This window comes from Rana temporaria, chromosome 1 (assembly GCF_905171775.1).
Source record: "Rana temporaria chromosome 1, aRanTem1.1, whole genome shotgun sequence".
Taxonomy (NCBI): Eukaryota; Metazoa; Chordata; class Amphibia; order Anura; family Ranidae; genus Rana; species Rana temporaria.
The window spans coordinates 669,208,201-669,229,511 of record NC_053489.1 but is presented as its reverse complement, the minus strand read 5'-3'; the positions used below and the strand labels follow the sequence as shown (position 1 = coordinate 669,229,511).

Genomic DNA, 21,311 nt, shown 5'->3' with positions numbered 1-21,311 from the left:
CCTTTATCCGAGCACACAACCTGGCAGGCCGCGGGAAAAGAGGGGGGGACGAGAGAGCGGCCCCCCTCCTGAACCATACCAGGCCACATGCCCTCAACATGGGGAGGATCACAGACCCCCCAAAGCATCTTGTCCCCATGTTGATGGGGACAAGGACTTCATCCCCACAACCCTTGCCCGGTGGTTGTGGGGGTCTGCGGGCGGGGGGCTTATCGTAATCTGGAAGCCCCCTTTAACAAAGGGGACCCCCAGATTCTGGCCCCCCTATGTGAATTGGTAACGGGGTACATTGTACTTCTACCATTTCACAAAAAAAGTGTTAAAAAATGTAAAAAAACACACAGACAGCTTGGGAAATGTCCTTTAATTAAAGAAAATAATAATTCCAGCGATGTAAATCCTTCCACGACCCATGATGTGCCAGAGGGGGCGGGGTCACCAGTAACACCATGGGGAAGCTGCAGGAAACCCCTGTTATGTCAGAACAGGGCGGGGTCACTCGTTCACATCATGGGTGGCCCTGCCCTTGGGTTTAAAAGAAATGTCACACGGCTCACGTGTCATTCGCCCGGGAGCCTTCTATGGAGAAGGCTGTATCGTTCGTAGCGGCAGGTAGCGGCGGGTAGCGCGGGTCCGGGTCGTGGAAGGATTTACATTGCTGGAATTAATTTTTTTATTCTTTATTAAAGGACTTTTCCCAAGCTGTCTGTGTTTTTTTACTTTTTTTACGCTTTTTTTGATAAAATGGTAGAGGTACAGTTTACCCCTTTACCAATTCACATGGGGAGGGGGGCGGAATATGACCCCCACAACCACCGGACAAGAGTTGTGGGGATGGGGCTCCTGTGGGGATGAAACATCCTCCCCATGTTGAGGGCATGTGGCCTGGTATGGTTCAGGAGGTGGGTCGCTCTCTTGTCCCCCCCTCTTTTCCTCCAGCCTGCCAGGTTGCGTGCTCGAAAAAAGGGTCTGGTATGGATTTTTGGGGGGACCCCACACCATTTTTTTTATTTTGGTGCGGAGTTCCCCTTAAAATCCATACCAGACCTGAAGGGTCTGGTATGGATTATTTGGGGGAACCCCACGTAATTTTTTTAAAATATTACGCAGGGTTCCCCTTAATATCCACACCAGACCTGAATATCCTGATATGGAATTTGGGGGGACCCCCACACATATTTTTTTTAATTTTGGTTCCCTGCACAAAATGAAAAGGAAAAAAAAGTAATTTAAAACTACTCCTACTACTACTACTATTAATGAATTGTCGGGTCAATACACATAAAAGTCATTGAAAAAATTGGCAGGGGTTCCCCTTAATATAATAATACCAGACGTAAAGGGCCTGGTAATGGACTGGGGGAACCCCTGTCATTTTTTTTCAATTACTTTTTTCTGTATAGCGAATAGTTTTAAATTACTTTTTTTCCTTCAGAAATGACAATTCTAAACATGGTAAACATGATCTACTTTACATGCATACTTTAGACACCCCCCAGGTACGAAATTTAAAGGAATATTTCACTTTTATTGTTTCACTTTAAGTATTATTAAAATCACTGCTCTCAAAAAAACTACAGTTTTTAAAACTTATCAAACGTAGGGGTATAATACAAGAGGTTGGTAAACCTATCAACGTAGGGGTTTATAACAATTGTACATGTCCTCTGAGGCAGGACCCGGGTCCACAAACACTTTTTAGGATAATAACTTGCATATTATTTGAACTTTTGTCACATTCGAGTCCCATAGACTTTAACGGGGATCGAATTTTCGCGTGAACTTTTGGTCTGTTCACATGTTCTGGATGCGAACCGAACCGGGGGGTGTTCGGCTCATCCCTAATACTTAGCACACAGATATTTGAGGCCAGAAATAGGAATATGAAACATTGCTTGAAAGTGTGGTACAATTGTCTGTTTTGGCAGAGTTCCAAGCTGAAGACATGATTTTTCCCCTAACCAAAGCTGGAATACTTACCTTTTTTGGACAAGTTTCACACATGGAGACACCTCAAGTATCCACTGGAGCACCTGTGTGGGACACCCTAAAAAGATTGTTCTGGTGTCCCAAAAAGAAAATAAAATAAAAAGATTATTCAGGAGATCACGAGAAATAATAAAGAAATACGTTTATCAGAACTCTGTGTGAATTTCAGCAGCAAAACAACTTAATTATTCTAGCATTATAAAGAAGAAAAGAATGCGCTGCATTAAAAGATCCAAAAATTTGCAGCGTGGCGAATGTGTCATCTCCATTACGAACGCTAGTTTTACCAGACCGAGCGCTTCCGTCTCGTACTTATTTCAGAGAATGCATGTTTTTTTGTGCGTTGGAATTGCATACAGACAATACAAACTTTTCTTTATGGAAAAATTGAAAACTAGCTCTCAATTTTTTGCTGTCGGAAAATTCCGACAGAAAAAGTCAGACGGAGCATACACACTGTCAGAATTTCCGATCAAAAGCTCACATCAAACTTTTCTTGTCGGAAATTACAGATCAGACAAGAAAGAGGGAAAACGTTTAAAAACCATCAAACCAATACTTATGCATATTTAAACATATTACAAAAACCATGAACTTTCTAAAAGCAAAAACGGTTCAGAGAATATTTAGCCAATTAGTCTTTGGAGGTGTACTGGTAATTAAAGAAATAGAAACAGATGGGAAATGCTTACTGTTGTTGTTGTAAGTACTACGGTGGTAAGCAATCAATTTCAGTGCATTAGAGAAAGATCTCCCAAGTAAACAATTTAGAAGGATCACCACCTTCTTCTCCTCCTCCTCCTCAGTTATGGGAGGATAATCACAAATTGATAAAAAGGAAAGTTGAATCATCAGTCATTAGATCTCTGAAGACTCCCTCTGAAGGTTCATCATTAAGGCTTCGTCTAGATGGGGACCAACTTCCTATTACCTCTCTTCTTCCTTAGTGTCATCAGCTTATGGAGTGTGGATTGCCACAATGACACGTCACGTAAGCAACCATAATATGCCATATTTAAAGGGGGATCCAAGTTTATGCAGTCTCAATTATCTGCATTTAGCATTAATCAACATGTCATAACATCCAAGATTTAGCTGAAGAGACAAGAGTTGATGTTTATCATCACTTGGGAGGTTCTGTTGCTCTAAATCCCCCAGGCATGCTTATAGTAGAGTAGTCTACCAACCTTGGTTGGATGGATGGATGGATGGTAACTTTGGGTGGGTTGGGAGATTTTCTAGCCAGGAAATGTCTCATTGACCATGTTGGGTGATAGGTGAAATCAAAGGGCATACATACAGTATGTGGAGCTTGCTCGGGGGACAGATGTGCTTTAGGAAGAGGCCACCTTATCCCCACCTTTCACAGGGCTGCTATCCTCAAATTTATTAATCACAGTGCTGAAAATCCCAATAGTAATATTTATAGAAAATTGCTCAAGGTAGCTGAAACGGCAGTATGGTTTTTCCAAATGTAAAACAGTGCACTTAGGGAATTGCTCAGAGTGTATTATATTGGGGGCGCAGTGTTAGCAGGAACTAGAGAAAGAGGGCGTTCATTTCCAATGATTGCAAGATGAGCAAACACTTTGACCACAATAAAGAAAGCAAATGTAATTGTGTGGTTCTTCACTACAGGTCATCAGCAGGAGGAAGGTGATTCTTATCCCTCTACATAAATCTTTAGATATGTAGCGCACCCCCTAAGGAGCCGCAAGTAGAATAGGATCCCCCACCCTGCACAGCCAGGCACACTGAATTTCTACGGGCACTCAGTCAGAGAACAGCCTGTGACTTGGGGATTGGAAATGATGGGATGCCCACTTGACTTCAGAACAACTTCAGGGTCAACTCTTTCTATGTACAGTTTCTATATACACTCCACTTCTTTCTCCAGCACTCACTTGCTTGCAGAACCCAGCTGGCACAATGTAAAGATCTGACATCGCACTCAGTCAGATTAGAGCGATAGCCGGTTATAGGCAGGAACCCGAGACCCCTTGGATGTGTAGAAAAAGTTCAATGTCTAGTTTACATTCCTCCTGTGGCTAATGATCCCAGCACCACCACTTCAGGCACTGCTAACCCTCCTGGCTGCCACTAGCCCTTCAGGCTAACTTCTATATCCACAGTCCTCCAGACTGACACTCTCTCCACAGTCCTCCAGACTGACACTCTCTCCACAGTCCTCCAGACTGTCACTCAGGAGATCTCCCAAATGTGCTGACCTGCTCCTGATGTTTTCTCCTTGCTCCCGTGCCTCTAGGAAGGGTTTTCTACATGTGTTTTGGGGGATCCTTCGAGCACCTTAGCCCCAGGCCTGAAGTCAACCCTCTCCAGACTAGGGGGCACACTTAGGGGCCACTGGCAGCCTCCTCAGCACTCCGTCTCCATCTTTCACTCGACTGGCCCTGCTGGTATGACTCGTGCCTTTTTATAAGGAGGCTTGCCCCTGCCAGCCCTTTTAGGATATCACTAGAGGGGTCACCAGCAGGAGGAAGGAGATCCTGATTTCTCTATATAGATCTTTATATTGTGAGAGAACGGGGAAAATACTGCGCTAAACCAAACATATAAGTGAAAAAAAGCAGCCAGCACACAAACAAACAAAGTGGCAAAAAATGGTGGAACAATAGTGCAGCGCTAAATGGTGTGCACAATGATTATAAAGGCACAAAAGTGAATACAAACAAAATATGTATAAAGTCCATGTGAAGACCCTATAAAAAGTATATAATATATATAAAGTCTGTGAGAAGACCTTGTATCACAATGAAGGTGACACTGGGTTGATAAATAGATCACACAGTTCAGTGTACAAATAAAATTCCATAGGAGGAGTGGTGAATGGGGACCTTAACATGAACGTTGAGTATATGGTTGTCTAAGGGGGTCATCAAAACATCACATAGAGGAGGTAAGTATAATAAGGAGTAATGAGGTACTCTTACCGGAGGGTGTGGACTCAGCTGAACAATATAAAAGCAGTATGGGGTGCTATAATGCAAACCATTATAGCACCCCATACTGCTTTTATATTGTTCACGTGATCATAATTTTATATTTTGTATACCATTTAAAATAAAACCTGTTACGGTTTATTTTGACCAGCACCATTTGGAGCATCTTTTTTCTTTTTTCCATTTTTTCCACTTGCCCTGTGAGCCCACTGGGGTTCTCCATTTACAGTATGTCCTGCAATTGAAGTTACATCTGTCCAGTTCCTGTGATCGGTGGTGTCCATCTCATCTGACTTGAATAGCCATCATCGTCTGGGGAGTTCTTCTATGCAGAGATTCAGGTCCGCTGAGACCACTACGACCACGAGACTTACTGTTTATAAAAAGAGTCCACACCCTCCGGTAAGAGTACCTCATTACTCCTTATTATACTTACCTCCTCTATGTGATGTTTTGATGACCCCCTCAGACAACCATATACTCAACGTTCATGTCAAGGTCCCCATTCACCACTCCTCCTATGGACTTTTATTTGTACACTGAACTGTGTGATCTATTTATCAACCCAGTGTCACCTTCATTGTGATACAAGGTCTTCTCACGGACTTTATATATATATTATATACTTTTTATAGGGTCTTCACATGGACTTTATACATATTTTGTTTGTATTTACTTTCGTACCTTTATAATCATTGTGCACACCATTTAGCGCTGCACTATTGTTCCACTAGATCTTTATATTACTAGAGGGGTCACCAGCAGGAGGAAGGAGGTCCTGATTCCTCTATATAGATCTTTATATCACCAGAGGGGTCACCAGCAGGACAAAGGAGGTCCTAATTCCTCTATATAGATCTTTATATCACTAGAGGGGTCACCAGCAGGAGGAAGGAGGTCCTGAGGGGTCACCAGCAGGAGGAAGGAGGTCCTGATTCCTCTATATAGATCTTTATATCACTAGAGGGGTCACCAGCAGGATGAAGGAGGTCCTAATTCCTCTATATAGATCTTTATATCACTAGAGGGGTCACCAGCAGGAGGAAGGAGGTCCCGATTCCTCTATATAGATCTTTAGTTATCATTAGACGGATCACCAGCAGGGGGAAAGGAGGTCCTGATTCCTCTATATAGATCTTTAGTTATCATTAGACGGATCACCAGCAGGAGGAAGGAGGTCCCGATTCCTCTATATCACAGGTGGCAAACACAAGGCCCTCGGGCCGAATCCGGCCCGTCAGGCCTTGTCATGTGGCCCGCGCAGCGGCCGCCAGCCTCCACCTCCTGTTCTCACCTGCCGCTTTCCGATATCATGAACAGGTCTCCTTGGCAACAGGAGTAAACACTTCCTCCACTCTCCTCCTCAGCGGCGCCGGCTGTGTGTGTAGCTGAGCGCATGCGCTGTCGATCCAGACACCGGCATAGCCTGTCATTGGCAGAGGTACCTGATGGCTCCAGTGTCTGTGTGTTCCAATATATATCGAGCGGCTGCATCTTGAGGGAGGGGTTTTAGGGACTTGTAGCAGTACTGGCCATGAAAGCATTCTTGTAAATGCCATCTTACACCAGGTAGGAGAGCGTACAGATGGGAGCTTTGCTTTGGTTGGAAGATGTGTTTAGAGGTGGGGGGATGAGGGCAGAGTGCTGGGTGCAGAGGTCAGAGTCCAGGAGGAGAGGTGGAAGTGAGATGTTGCACATTGGGCACAGAGCACCCCTGAATCCCTGCCCTTTGTACAAAGCGCACCCCTGAATCCCTGCCCTTTGTATGTAAAGCACCCCTGAATCCCTGCCGTTTGTACGTAGCGCACCCCTGAATCTCTGCCATTTGTACGTAGCACACTCCTGAATCCCTGCCCTTTGTACATAGCGCACCCCTGAATCCCTGCTCTTTGTATGTAGAGCACCCCTGAATCCCTGCCGTTTGTACGTAGCGCACCCCTGAATCCCTGCCATTTGTACATAGCACACTCCTGAATGTCTGCCCAATGTATGTAGCGCACCCCTGAATCTCTACCCTCTGTACGAAATTTCAAAACGGAGCATGCGCAGTTCAAGCGGCGCGGGGACGCGCTTCATTTAAATGAATCACGCCCCCTACCCGCCCAATTTTAAATACGCCGCCAGAAAAACACTACGCCGCCGTATCTTATGGCACGAAATTGCTGTGGATTCGAAATTCCGCCAGGTAAGATATGGCGGCGTAGCGTATCACTGATACGCTGCCCCAGGGCAAATGTATCTGAATCTGGCCCAAAGTGTCACACTCTAATCAGCTAATTAAGCCAAAACACCTGCAAAGGGTTCCTGAGCCTTTAAATGGTCTCTCAGTCTGGTTCAGTAGGAATCACAATCATGGGAAAGACCACTGACCTGACAGTTGTGCAGAAAACCATCATCGACACCCTCCATAAGGAGGGAAAGCCTCAAAAGGTAATTGCAAAAGAAGTTGGCAGTTCCCAAATTGCTGTATCAAAGCACATTAATAGAAAGTTATGTGGAAGGGAAAAGTGTGGAAGAAAAAGGTACACAAGAAGCAGGGATGACCGCAGCCTGGAGAGGATCGTCAGGAAAAGGCCATTCAAAAGTGTTGGGGACTTTCACAAGGAGTGGACTGAGGCTGGAGTCAGTGCAACAAGATCCACCCCACACAGACGGATCCTGGACATGGGCTTCAAATGTCGTATTCCTCTTGTCAGGCCTCCTGAACAACAAACAACGCCAGAAGCGTCTTACCCGGGCTAAAGAAAAACACACCTGGTCTGGTGCTCAGGGGTCCAAAGTCCTCTTTTCTGATGAGAGCAAATTTTGCATCTCATTTGGGAACCAAGGAGCCGGAGTATGGAGGAAGAATGGAGAGGCGCACACTGCACGATGCTTGAAGTCCAGTGTGAAGTTTCCACAGTCTGTGATGATTTGGGGAGCCGTGTCATCTGCCGGTGTTGGTCCAATGTGCTTCATCAAGTCTGGGGTCACAGCAGCCCTCTACCAGGAGATTTTGGAGCACTTCATGCTTCCTTCCGCAGACGAGCTCTATGGGGATGCCAGCAGGACTTGGCACCTCCCCCACACTGCCAAAAGCACCAAAACCTGGTTCAATGACCGTGGGATTACTGTGCTTGATTGGCCAGAAAACTCACCTGACCTGAACCCCATAGGGAATCTATGGGGCATTGCCAAGAGAAAGATGAGAGACATGAGACCCAACAATGCAGAAGAGCTGAAGGCCGCCATTGAAGCATCCTGGTCTTCCATTACACCTCAGCAGTGCCACAGGCTGATCCCTTCCCCCTTGAGGGGCCCAAACCAAGTACTGAGTACATTGCATGCTTCTACTTTTTAGAGGTCCGATATTGTTCTATGTACAATCCTTGTTTTATTGATTGCATGTAATATTCAAATTTTCTGAGATTGTGGATTTGGGGTTTTCATGAGCTGTAAGCCATAATCATCACAATTATGACAAATCACGGCTTGAACTATCTTGCTTTGCATGTAATGAGTCTCTCATATATTAGTTTCACCTTTTAACCACTAGCCGACCGCGCACCGTCATTATACGGCGGCAGGTCGGCTCTCCTGGGCGAGAGCCCGTAGCTATACGTCCTATCGTATAGCCGCCACTAGGGGGCGCGTGCGCGCCGCCGGAGGCGCGCGCGCGCTCCCCGCTCGCCCCCGACTCCCGTGCGTGTGCCCGGCGGGCGCGATCGCCGCCGGGCACACGCGATCGCTCGTTACAGAGCGGGGACCGGGAGCTGTGTGTGTAAACACACAGCTCTCGGTCCTGTCAGCGGGGGAAATGCTGATTTTCTGTTCATACAATGTATGAACAGAAGATCAGTGTTTCCCCTAGTGAGGCCACCCCCCCCCACAGTAAGAACACACAAGGGACATACTTAACCCCTTCCCCGCCCCCTAGTGTTAACCCCTTCACTGCCAGTGGCATTTTTATAGTAATCTAATGCATTTTTATAGCACTGATCGCTATAAAAATGCCAATGGCCCCAAAAATTTGTCAAAAGTGTCCGAAGTGTCCGCCATAATGTCGCAGTAACGAAAAAAAATCGCTGATCGCCGCCATTACTAGTAAAAAAAATATATTAATAAAAATGCCATAAAAATACCCCCTATTTTGTAAACGCTATAACTTTTGCGCAAACCAATCAATAAACGCTTATTGCGATTTTTTTTACGAAAAATATGTAGAAGAATACGTATCGGCCTAAACTAAGGAAAAAAATTTTTTTTTTATATATTTTTGGGGGATATTTATTACAGCAAAATGTAAAAAATATTATTTTTTTTCAAAATTGTCGCTCTATTTTTGTTTATGGCGCAAAAAATAAAAACCGCAGAGGTGATCAAATACCACCAAAAGAAAGCTCTATTTGTGGGAAAAAAAGGACGCCAATTTTGTTTGGGAGCCACGTCGCACGACCGCGCAATTGTCAGTTAAAGCGTCGCAGTCCCGAATCGCAAAAAGTGCTCTGGTCTTTGACCAGCAATATGGTCCGGGGGGTAAGTAGTTAAGTTGCATTAGTGAAATAAATAATTTTTCCAATTTCACCTGTATTTAGTTATAACTAGAGGGTTTACCAGAGGAAGAAAGGATGGCATTGCTCCTATTTATTCAGCTTTAGCTTTACTTTATTCCGTTTGGTGCCTTTAAAAACATATTGATAAGATAGAGTTATTGGACAACTCAAATCATAGTCATGATTTATAATGTCAAAAAATGGCCTGGTCCTGAAGGGGGGTATGAAGGGGAGGTCAAGTGGTTATACAAATAAAGAAAACATTGCCTATTAAATACCACAAAAAGAATATGATATCAAATTAATTTGGGTACAATGTTGCATGATGTCAGTCAAGCTATCACAGCGCTAAAAAAATGGTCTAACAAGAAAGGGGTATATAGAGACTAATACTTATTAGGTTAATGTATACAGTTTGTACAGTCAAAATGTGTTGTTTTTTTTTGGATGGAGAGTGTGTGTGTGGGGGGGGGAATAGAACCCCCTGGCCTGGATTCACGTAACACTTACGCCGACGTATCTCGAGATACGCCGCGTAAGTGTCAATGTGCGCCGTTGTATCTATGCGCCGTACCCATAGAACTAGATACGTCTGAAATTAGGCTTCATCCGACCGACGTAAGTTTCCTACACCGTCGTATCTTCGTCGCATATTTACGCTGGCCGCAAGGGGCGCTTCCATTGATTTACGTGTCGAATATGTAAATGACTGAGATACGTCGATTCACGAACGTACTTGCGCCTGTCGCAGTAATATACGCCGTTTACGTAAGGCGTACGTCCGGCGTAAAGATATTCCACATATAGGAGGCGCATACCATGCAAAGGTATGGACCACGGAACAGCCGTCGTATTTTACGTAGTTTACATAGTACTACGTGAATAGGGCTGGGCGTAGGTTACGTTCAGTGATTCGACGTATCTTAGGCGTTCGTTCCGACGTGATTCTGAGCATGCGCACTGGGAAGCGTCTACGGGACGGCACATGCGCCGTTCATTCGGCCCATCATTTGCATGGGGTCACGGTTCATTTAAATGTATCACGCCCACTTCCACCTACTTTGAATTAGGCCGGCGTACGCCTAGGAATTTACGTTACGCCGGCGCAACGTTGGGAGCAAGTGCTTTGTGAATACTGTGCTTGCCTCTCTGTGTTATGTCAGCGTAGCGCATATGAGATGCGCTATGCCGGTATAAAGATACGCACAGGTATGTGAATCCAGGCCCTTGTCAGGTTCTGCTGCTATTTTGGGCTCCACTAGAGAGAGTTTCCCTAATTTCTTGTCCTTTACATATATTAGGTGTGTTATTTCAGTTCTCAATTCTTTCTCTTTCAGATATAGGTCCGTTTTTTGTATATAACGGTAAGTACACTCATCTTTTCTTACTAAGATGAATACTTTTAAATGCCTAACAAAGTGAATTGTTGGTCCAGAGCCATTCAATACATTGAGGGCCAGTTCACACCACATGCAGTCCAGTGCAGTTTTTTTTCTACATCAAAAACACATGGAAAAGTAGGTTATATGGTTTTCAGTGGCATAGTTCACACCAGTAAGTTCCAATTCCAGGGCTCTCCAGTTCCAATTTCCATTTTTGAGCTGACCGTAAATGCCCATTACGGATGGAGGCTGCCTGTGAAAAATATGGCTGCCACATGCGCAGTTCCGAAGCCTATCGGGCTCCCCCAACCCAGAGACCAGGCCCCCACCACCACCACGCCACTGTAAGCATGGCCACATAGAGACCGGACCCCTGCACTATCCATAATGGATGAAGCAGGGGTCCGGTCTCCAGGACTCAGTGGGGCTGTGCTCACAGTGGAGTCTTTCTCCAGCCGCCATGGGCATCCATAGGAAGACTCCCACCACTCCACTGTGAGCACAGCCCCACTGAGTCCTGGAGACCAGACCCCTGCACCATCCATCAATCCATGGCTGCTACAGTATGTAATGTCCTCATCCTCCAACCACCTCCTGTATCATGTCTGCAACCTCTAACCACCTCTTGTACCATTTCCGCACTCTGCAGCCTCAAACCTTTAAAATTATGCGCCCCCCCTGAAAAAAGTTCTGCGGACGCCCACGCCTCCAGCACAGACTTGCCTTGTCATGCGTTGGGACTGTGCTGGAATAGCCACCCAATGCAGTCCCACCGCATGTGGTAAGAATGGACCATCAAAGCATTGCCAATGGATACTATAGGGCAGTGATGGGGAACCTTGGCACCCCAGATGTTTTGGAACTACATTTCCCATGATGCTCAACTACACTGCAGAGTACATGAGCATTATGGGAAATGTAGTTCCAAAACATCTGCGGTGCCAAGGTTTGCCATCACTGCTATAGGGTAACAAAGTGTGTGCCCTTTTACCAGTGCGTACAATTTTAACACTTGACATGTTAGCTATCTATTTACTTGACACAACATCATCTTTTATAATTTACCAAACAAATTAATAATAATTTATTGCTTTTAGTGACCCTTCAGGTCTGGTATGGATTTTAAGGGGAACTCCGTGCCAAAATAAAAAAATAAATGGTGTGGGGTTCTCCCAAAAATCAATACCAGACCCTTTATCTGATCATGCAACCTGGCAGGCCGCAGGAAAAGAGGGGGGATAAGAAAGCGTGGGAAAACCTGTGATGCGCCAGAGGGAGCGGAGTCACCCATGACACCACGGGGAAGCCGCCAGAAACCCCCGTTACGGCAGAACTGGGCGGGGTCACTCGTCCATGTCACGGGTGGTCCCGCCCTCGGTTTTAATACAAATGTCACACGCCCGGGAGCCTTCCATGGAGGACGCTCTATCGTTCGTAACGACGGGTAGCGGCGGGTAGCGTGGGTCAGGGTCGTGGAAGGATGTACATCGCTGGGCATGTTGAGGTCATGTGGTCTGGTACGGTTCAGGGGGGCGCTCTCTCGTCCACCCTGCCAGGTTGCGTGCTCGGATAAAGGGTCTGGTATGGATTTTTGGGGAAACCCCACGATATTTTTTTTAAATTTTGCTGCAGAGTTCACCTTAAAATCCATACCAGACCTGAAGGTTCTGGTATAGATTTTTTGGGGGAACCCCACGCCATTTTTTTTAATTACGCAGGGTTCCCCTTAACCACTTCAATACAGGGCTTTTATACACCCTTCCTTCCCAGACCAATTTTTAGCTTTCAGTGCTCTCACACTTTGAATGACAACTACTCAGTCATGCTACACTGTACCCAAACCAAATTTTTATCATTTTTTTTATCATTTTTTTCTCACAAACAGAGCTTTCTTTTGGTGGTATTTAAACACCGCTGGGCTTTTTATTTTTTGCAATATAAGCAAAAAAAAATAAATACATTTTTGGAAAAAAAATAAAATTCACACCTGAAGTACTGACGGCCTATCTCAGTTCTTGAGACCCTAACAAGCCAGGAAAGTACAAATACCCCCCAAATTACCCCTTTTTGGAAAGCAGACATTCCAAGGTATTTAGTAAGAGGCATGGTGAGTTTTTTTAACGTGTAATTTTTTCACACAATTCTTGGGGAAAAACATTATTTTTATGTTTTTCACAAAATTGTCATAACAACAAGTTATTTCTCTTACACAGCACATGCATACTTGCAATGACACCCCAAAATACATTCTGCTACTCCTCCCGAGTATGGTGATACCACATGTGTGAGACTTTTACACAGCCTGGCCACATACAGAGGCCCAACATTAAAGTAGCACCGTCAGGCGTTCTACAAGCATAAATTACACATCTCATTTCTCAACCAGGTACTGGTTTCTGGCAGGTACTCTGGTGAGGTGGCGGGTACTCTGGTGGCAGGTACACTGATGAGGTGGCAGGTACTCTGGTGGTGGGTACTCTGGTGGCAAGTGGTGAGGTGGTGGGTACTCTGGTGGCAGGTACTCTGGTGAGGTGGCAGGTACTCTGGTGGTGGGTACTCTGGTGGCAGGTACTCTGGCGGCAGGTGGTGAGGTGGCGGGTACTCTGGGGAGGTGGCAGGTACTCTGGTGGCATGTGGTGAGGTGGCAGATACTCTGGTGAGGTGGAAGGTACTCTGGTGAGGTGGCTGGGTACTCTGGTGGCAGGTGGTGAGGTGGCAGGTACTCTTGTGGCAGGTGGTGAGGTGGCGGGTACTCTGGTGGCGGGTACTCTGGTGGCAAGTGGTGAAGTGGCAGGTACTCTGGTGGCAGGTGGTGAGGTGGCGGGTACTCTGGTGGCGGGTACTCTGGTGGCAGATGGTGACGTGGCGGGTACTCTGGTGACAAGTGGTGAGGTGGCGGGTACTCTGGTGAGGTGGCAGGTACTCTGGTGGCAGGTGGCGGGCACTCTGGTGGTGGGTACGCTGGTGGCGGGTACTCTGGTGTAGTGGCGGGTACTCTGGTGGCGGGTACTCTGGTGGCAGGTACTCTGGTGGCGGGTACTCTGGTGGCGAGTACTCTGGGGGGAAATCTGGTGGTAGGTACTCTGGTGAGGTGGCGGGTACTCTGGTGGCAGGTACTCTGGTGGCGGGTACTCTGGTGAGGTGGCAGGTATTCTGGTGAGGTGGCGGGTACTCTGGTGTGGTGGCTGGTACTCTGGTGTGGTGGCGGGTACTCTGGTGGCGGGTACTCTGGTGGCAGGTACTCTGGTGGCGGGTACTCTGGTGGCGGGTACTCTGGGGGAAAATCTGGTGGCAGGTACTCTGGTGAGGTGGCGGGTACTCTGGTGGCGGGTACACTTTTTTTTTCTAATCTTGGTTCCCTGCACAAAATATCATTTGTGAAGGGAAAAAAGGCCATTTAAAACTACTTGCTCTATTCATGAATTGTCGGGTCCCGGCAATACAGATAAAAGTCATTGAAAAAAATTGCATTTTTTTTCAATTAATTTTCTCTGCAGGGATCCGACAATTCATGAATAGCCGCTAGTAGTTTTGAATTACTTTTTTTTCCTTCAGAAATTACATTTTGTGCAGGGACAGTGCTAAACATGGGAAACATGCTCTACTTTACAGGCATACTATACACCCCCAGGTACGAAATTTAAAGGAATATTTCACATTTATTGTTTCACTTTAAGCATTATTAAAATCACTGCTCCCGAAAAAACTTCTGTTTTTAAAACCTTTTTTTGCATTGATACATGTCCCCTGGGGCAGGACCCGGGTCCCCAAACACTTGTTATGACAACAACTTGCATATAAGCCTTTAAAATGAACACTTTTGACTTCTCCCATAGACTTTTAAAGGGTGTTCCATGGCTTTTCGAATTTTCCGCGAACACCCCAAATTGTTTGCTGTTTGCCGAATGAGCGAACAGCCAATGTTCGAGTCAAACTAATGTTCCAGTCAAACATAAAGCTCATCCCTAGCCACTATGAGGGTACTTTATAAAAAACGATTTGGCAACAATAATTTACAACTGTCACAATTTTTATGAATACTGATTTTGTAAAAGTTTCAGCACCGCAACATTGTTTCTTCTTCTGTTTACTGTATATTTCTAATCTTTTTATCTTTTTTTTTTTAAGGTTTTCTTAAAACTTTAAAAGGTGAGTATATTTCTTTTGACCTGATATAGCAGCTGTTGGAAAATTAAAGTGGATTGGTATTGGTAATAGATATCTCCTGCTTTTTTTTTTTTTTTTTTTTTATTATTATCAAAGGAACACTGGCCCAAAATTGTATTTATTTTTTATTTAAATGTAGCTGTATATTTCTTGGTACCACTATAACCTGACACTAAAGAACAACCCAAAATAAATTCTCCGCAGTGAGACCACATATGTGGTGTTGTATGTACCTGTAGTACAGCCCAGAAACAAAAGATACGACTACAGACGACGTTAGAAAATGCGACGGCCGCGCGTACGTTTGTGGATCGTCGTAAATCGCTAATTTGCATACCCGACGCGGAAAACGATGCAAACTCCACCCAGCGGGCGCCGAAGTATTGCATCTGAGATCCGAAGGCGTACGAAGCCGTACGCCTGTCGGATCTTACCCAGATGCCGTCGTATCTTGGTTTGAGGATTCAAACTAAAGATACGACGCGGGAAATTTGAAAGTACGCCGGGGTATCTGTAGATACGCCGGCGTACTCTCTCTCTGGATCTGGCCCAATCTGTCTTCTTTCCTCAGACAGCACAGGAATTTGTGTGTACAGGGCTTAAAAGTTGAATCAGAGTTTATAATTGCTCAAGGTGTCTCATGAGGAGACTGTGTAAGTCTGCCTGTCTACCTGTCTTCCTAGGACAGAAGTTGTCTTTGCATGAACGAAACCAGAGGGCTTATTCACAAATAAGCTATCGTATTATATATTTTAAATAATATTTTTTTTTTCATGAAATGTTTATAATGTATCTGTTTTAACATTATAAAACCGTTAAATACATATATAGATTATTATGATAAAAGTTGCAAACATGGTATTCTATTAGTGAGAATATTCATGAATACCTGTTGGCATATCGTTAAAATTATGATTTCATTTTCATGGTATTCACAGGTCTTAGCTAATTATGTGGGGCAGATTTACCAACCCATATACAGTATTTCCAGGGGACGCCAGAATGTCTGGAGGAAACTGACACATGATTGTCAACCATCACACAATTAATGGTGTCTTACTAAGCCGAGGGCAGAAGGTCATGAAAATAACATTGGGCTGGATTCAAGAAGCAATTGCGCCTGTGTAACCATAGTTACACAGGCACAATTGCTTACTTGCCCCGGCGTAACGAATGCTCCTGATTCAGGAACCTCGTTACGCCGACTGCAGCCTAAGATATGCACGACATAAGGCGCTTATGCCCGCATATCTTAGGCTGCATTCTTGCAATGGCCGCTAGGTGGCGTTCCCGTTGTGCTCAGCGTATAGTATGCAAATTGCATACTAACGCCGATTCACAACGTTGCACGAGCCCTGCGTACGCAGTTTACGTCGTTTCCGTACGGCGTCTTTCGCGTAAGGCTGCCCCTGCTATTAGCAAGGGCAGCCAATGTTACGTATACCCGTCGTTCCCGCGTCGCGAAATTTCAAATTTACGTACTTTGCGTAAGTGATTCGTGAATGGCGCTGGACGCCATTCACGTTCACTTTGAAGCAAATGATGTCCTTGCGACGTCATTTGCCGCAATGCACGTCGGGAAAGTTTCCCGACGGAGCATTCGCTCTACGATCGGTGCGGGAACGCGCCTAATTTAAATGATTCCCGCCCCCTACGGAAAGGAAGCCGGCGTATCAGTAGATACACCGGCGTACTCGCTCTGTGGATCTGCCCCACTGTGATTAAGGTAAACACAATTGTTTACACAGGTCCGTGGAGTCACGGAAGCTATTCACTAAACCCAAGTCTAAAATGTACAAGTATCATTCAAGAAAATGTGGTATTTTGTTATAAGAGCTTGTATAGAAAGGTGAAAATTATCTGTATCATCATTTATCTTTGATATTTAGAAGAATATCCATGTATTTGTATTATCACAAAACCTGATATTAATTTGCACTGTATTTTTAGTTAATAAGGGCCAGATCCACAACCAGCGGGCTTAACTTAAATGTTCCGATTTAAGTTACACCGCCGCAAAATTTCTACCTAAGTGCCCGATCCACAAAGCACTTACCTAGAAATTTGCAGCTGTGTAACTTTAATCCATCCGGTGCAAGGCGGGCCCAATCTAATGGGGCAAGTCCCATTTAAATTAGGCGCGCTCCCGCGCCGGACGTACTGCGCATGCTCCCGACGCTATTTTCCCGACGTGCTTTGCGTTACGTTACGTTGTGCAGAGTTTTGTGAATCGCGACGGGTAAAAAAGAGATGCGGCGGGAAATTTAAAAAAAAAAATAAAAAATTTGACAGCGACGCGGGAAAGAAGGGTATACTTTTACATGGTGTACTAAGTTTACACTTTGTAAAAGCAGCCCTAATTTTGCGATGGCAAACTAACACTTACGGAGAATTAACGAAGGAAAAAACCTTTGTGGATCTCCGTAAGTGCTAATTTGCATACCCGACGCGGAATTTCGAGGAGAAATGTCCCCAGCAGCGGCCGCGGTACTGCATCCTAAGATCCGACAGTGTAAAATGATTACACCTGCCGGATCTTAGGAATATCTATGCGTAACTGATTCTATGAATCAGCCGCATAGATAGAAACAGGGATACGACGCCGTATCAGCAGATACGCCTGCATATCCCTTTTGTGGATCTGGCCCTAAATATATATTTTTAAGCATATTATTTGTGTCACTTGTCTTCTAAATAGCACGGATAAACATTTCTTGTTGGTATTTATGGAAAAGGGTAAATCTCCCAAAACCAAGATTTGCATAATTTCATAAATACAATACTGTTTTATTATTTCAGTACAGTATAAACATTCTAAAACAGGATATAAACATTGCTTCTTAATTCTGGGTGTGTTAGAGAGTGTGTTGCTGCTCCAAGAGTGGTGGGCTCTGGGAACAAGGGGGCCCATAAAAACAGCAGCTCCTTCAAGGGTAAGCACTACAAGCGGGACAGAACACTTGTATTCATGAAACCTACCGGGTTTGGCCAGCATACAGTTCTTGAACCACGTTTCAGGCATTTATTCAACCAGAGGGCAAGGTTTGGGGCTGGAAAAGTTTTTTCCTCACAGCCTTACATCTTGACACCATTGTTGTCCTGTTTGACATTTCAGTATTGCATAGATACCGTATTTGCCGGCGTATAAGACGACCTTTTGGATGCAAAAAATGCATCCAAAGTCGGGGGTCGTCTTATACGCCGGATCTGTCTCCATCAGGCTACGGACATCCAAGTTTCAGGCTGCAGGCATCCATTAATTCAAAAGCCACGCCTCCTCCTCAGGCTGTTCCGTGATAGGCAGAACACTCATTTTCCCAACAGGGCCTCTGTTCAGTGTTCCACCTATCACGGATGCCTTCTCATCCTCGGACCAGAGGACGTCCGTGATAGGCGGAACACCGAACAGAGGCCCTGCTGGGAAAATTAGTGTTCCGCCTATCACGGAACAGTCTAAGGAGGAGGCGCGGCTTTTGAATCATGGATGCCTGCAGCCTGAAACATGGATGTCTGCAGCAAAAAAATAAGGTAGGGAGATCGTCTTGGCCGGCACAGTGGTGGCATGTGATGGACAGTGGAGGCATGTGATGGACAGTGGAGGTATGTGATGGACAGTGGAGGTATGTGATGGACAGTGGAGGTATGTGATGGCACAGTGGAGGCATGAAATGGCACAGTGGAGGCATGGAATGGCACAGTGGGGGCATGGAATGGCACAGCACAGTGGGGCATGTAATGGCACGGCACAGTGGGGCATGTAATGGCACGGCACAGTGGGGCATGTAATGGCACGGCACAGTGGGGCATGTAATGGCACGGCACAGTGGGGCATGTAATGTAATGTCACAGTGGGGCATGTAATGTAATGGCACAGTTGGGTATGTAATGTAATGGCACAGTGAGGCATGTAATGTAATGGCACAGTGAGGCATGTAATGTAATGTAATGGCACAGTGAGATTTGAAAAATGCCTGTTTATGTCAGCGGTTGTTCCTGTCAGCGGTTGTTCTGGCTACCCCTCAGCTTCCAGACAGACTAGTAGGAAGGTGGTAGTCTTATACGGTGAGTATATTCCAAAACCAACATTTTTCCTGGAAAAATAGGGGGTCGTCTTATACGCCCAGTCGTCTTATACCCCGGCAAATACGGTAAATGTGCTAGAGGAAAGGGAGGCTAAAATGGACCTTGATGGCATCGTATGTACAACTGATAGTCAGTTAAGATTATATTATAAAATAATTTTTATTACAAAATGTAGAAAAACAGGGGATCATATACATTTACAATAAAATATTGATTGTGACAACCATGAATCAAATCGTCATTGACATTCTACTACCAATGATATAACCAATCATCAATAATTGTGCAGCATATAAAGACTCTACATGTTTCGCGGTTTACTTGGTAATATCCGCTTCCTCAGGAGCCATACATAGGCACATATTTTGTTAGAAGGTGTACATGGAATTTGTCACATAACTAAAATAGAAAAATTAAAATTAGTTTATATTCATACATTGTGGAGATATAATGTTACAATTTTACATATAGAGAAGAGAGTAATAGATAAATGTGCTATACACATCTTATTAAATAATTCCGGAACGTCTTTTATCTTTCAGGTGTGCAAACTGACAATAACCAGAACATTTCTTCCAAGGTGATTTCAGATCAGAGTTTATCATTTGTCCCCAGTCCTTGGTTGACCAAATTCATACCTTCGGTCTATACAGTCGTATTCCTCCTATCGCTGCCTTTGAACATAACAGCAATCATGATATTCCTGTTCAGTATTCACCTGAAGAAGCCATCGGTGGTGTTCATGTTCAACTTGGCTTTTGCTGACGTTCTCTTCGTCATCTTGTTGCCGTTCAACATCGTTTACCGATTCTCAGGAAATAATTGGGTGATCGGAGAAGGAATGTGCCGCTTTGTGACTGCCGCATTTTACTGCAACATGTACTGCTCCATCCTGCTCATGACCAGTATCAGCGTGGACCGGTTCCTCGGTGTAGTTTACCCGTTTCAGTCCCTTACATGGCGCACCGTGAGCAGAGCCTGGCTGGTGTGTCTTCTCATCTGGGTGGTTTCCATTGCCGGCACCGTCCCGCTCCTTGTAAACGAGCTAACTGTTTCCATTTACGAGCTGAATATCACCACTTGCTATGATATGTTGAATATGAAAGACATTCAGAGGTTTTACTTAACTTATTTTACCACTTATATTTCCGCTTTCTTTTTGTTGCCTTTTATCGTTACGACTTTTTGCTACGTGATGACCATCAGAAGTCTGAGCTCACCGAAAACTGGAAACCCGAACAAAAAGTCCCGAGCTATCTTCCTTTGTGCCGTTGTACTTTTTGAATATATCTTCTGTTTTGGCCCGACTAATGTCATCTTTTTCATTTATTATCTGAATTTCGATAAGACATTTGGCAACTCTGTGTATTTTGCCTACATCCTATCTGTCAGCGTCTCTACCATCAGCTGTTGTCTGGATCCTGTTGTCTATTATTACGGCTTTTCAAAGTCTCAGAAACTAGAGTACAAGTTGGTTTGTTGTGGCAAATCTATGGCTGATTTCATAGCGTCATTTACCCCTTCAAGAACCACAGGAAGAGAGACATCCAGCCAAACTCCATAGAGTGTGGACCTGAAGCTGTTTCTTGCAGGACTTGCTTGAGGAATGGGTGTTGAAAAAATACCCCCAATGGAAACCTAATCACCAATGTGTTTTATTAAAGTGCATCTGGTTATTATTATTTTGCAGCATGCAGGGGTTTTGGGCCACTGCAACCTATTTAATATGTGATTTTGGCTTCTCCCACTGTCTTCCCCTCCTGTTTAGTGCTAATTAGTTCTGTGCTGATAGACCCTCCTTGTTTCTTTCATGTTCCCTCAGTCAGTATTAGTACTTTGCAGAGACGGGCCCAGGGATGTCACTGTCTTCTTACACTTCAAAAGACTGGAAAAACATCCTCTATACTGCAATTAGGTGAAGTTAAATTGTACTGGAATAAAAATTCTGTGTTTTATTAACCGTTACCGACCTGTCCTTTTGACAATTGATAGCTGAGCGTGAGCTTCCTAGATCCTCCTAGTTACAGTACATAGCTTCATAGTTAGTCTGGTGTAAAAAAGACACAAGTCTATCTAGTTCAACTTATAAAAGGGAATATATATATATATATATATATATATATATATATATATATATATATATATATATATATATATATATCCTAGAAACAAAAAATCATACAATCCTATATACACCA

At 44.6% G+C, this 21,311-nt stretch overlaps 1 protein-coding gene across 1 annotated transcript; it reads left to right on the top strand.

The window, feature by feature from the left end:
• The first annotated feature begins 2,748 nt into the window (after positions 1-2,748).
• LOC120925068 (proteinase-activated receptor 1-like) lies at positions 2,749-21,073 on the top strand. The gene is made up of 4 exons (XM_040335950.1): positions 2,749-2,980; positions 10,819-10,845; positions 14,992-15,012; positions 19,656-21,073. Exons 1-4 carry the CDS (start codon positions 2,899-2,901, stop codon positions 20,675-20,677), a joined length of 1,152 nt encoding a protein of 383 aa, XP_040191884.1. The 5' UTR covers positions 2,749-2,898; the 3' UTR covers positions 20,678-21,073.
• Positions 21,074-21,311: the final 238 nt, after the last annotated feature.

Bases quoted from the DNA above. Each gene is read 5' to 3' on its own strand.
- LOC120925068 (XM_040335950.1), top strand. From the start codon at position 2,899: ATGGGGACCAACTTCCTATTACCTCTCTTCTTCCTTAGTGTCATCAGC. The intron at 10,846-14,991 runs GTAAGTACACTC...TTTTTTTTTAAG, and splicing joins TCCGTTTTTTGTATATAACG to GTTTTCTTAAAACTTTAAAA. The intron at 15,013-19,655 runs GTGAGTATATTT...TTTATCTTTCAG, and splicing joins TTTTCTTAAAACTTTAAAAG to GTGTGCAAACTGACAATAAC.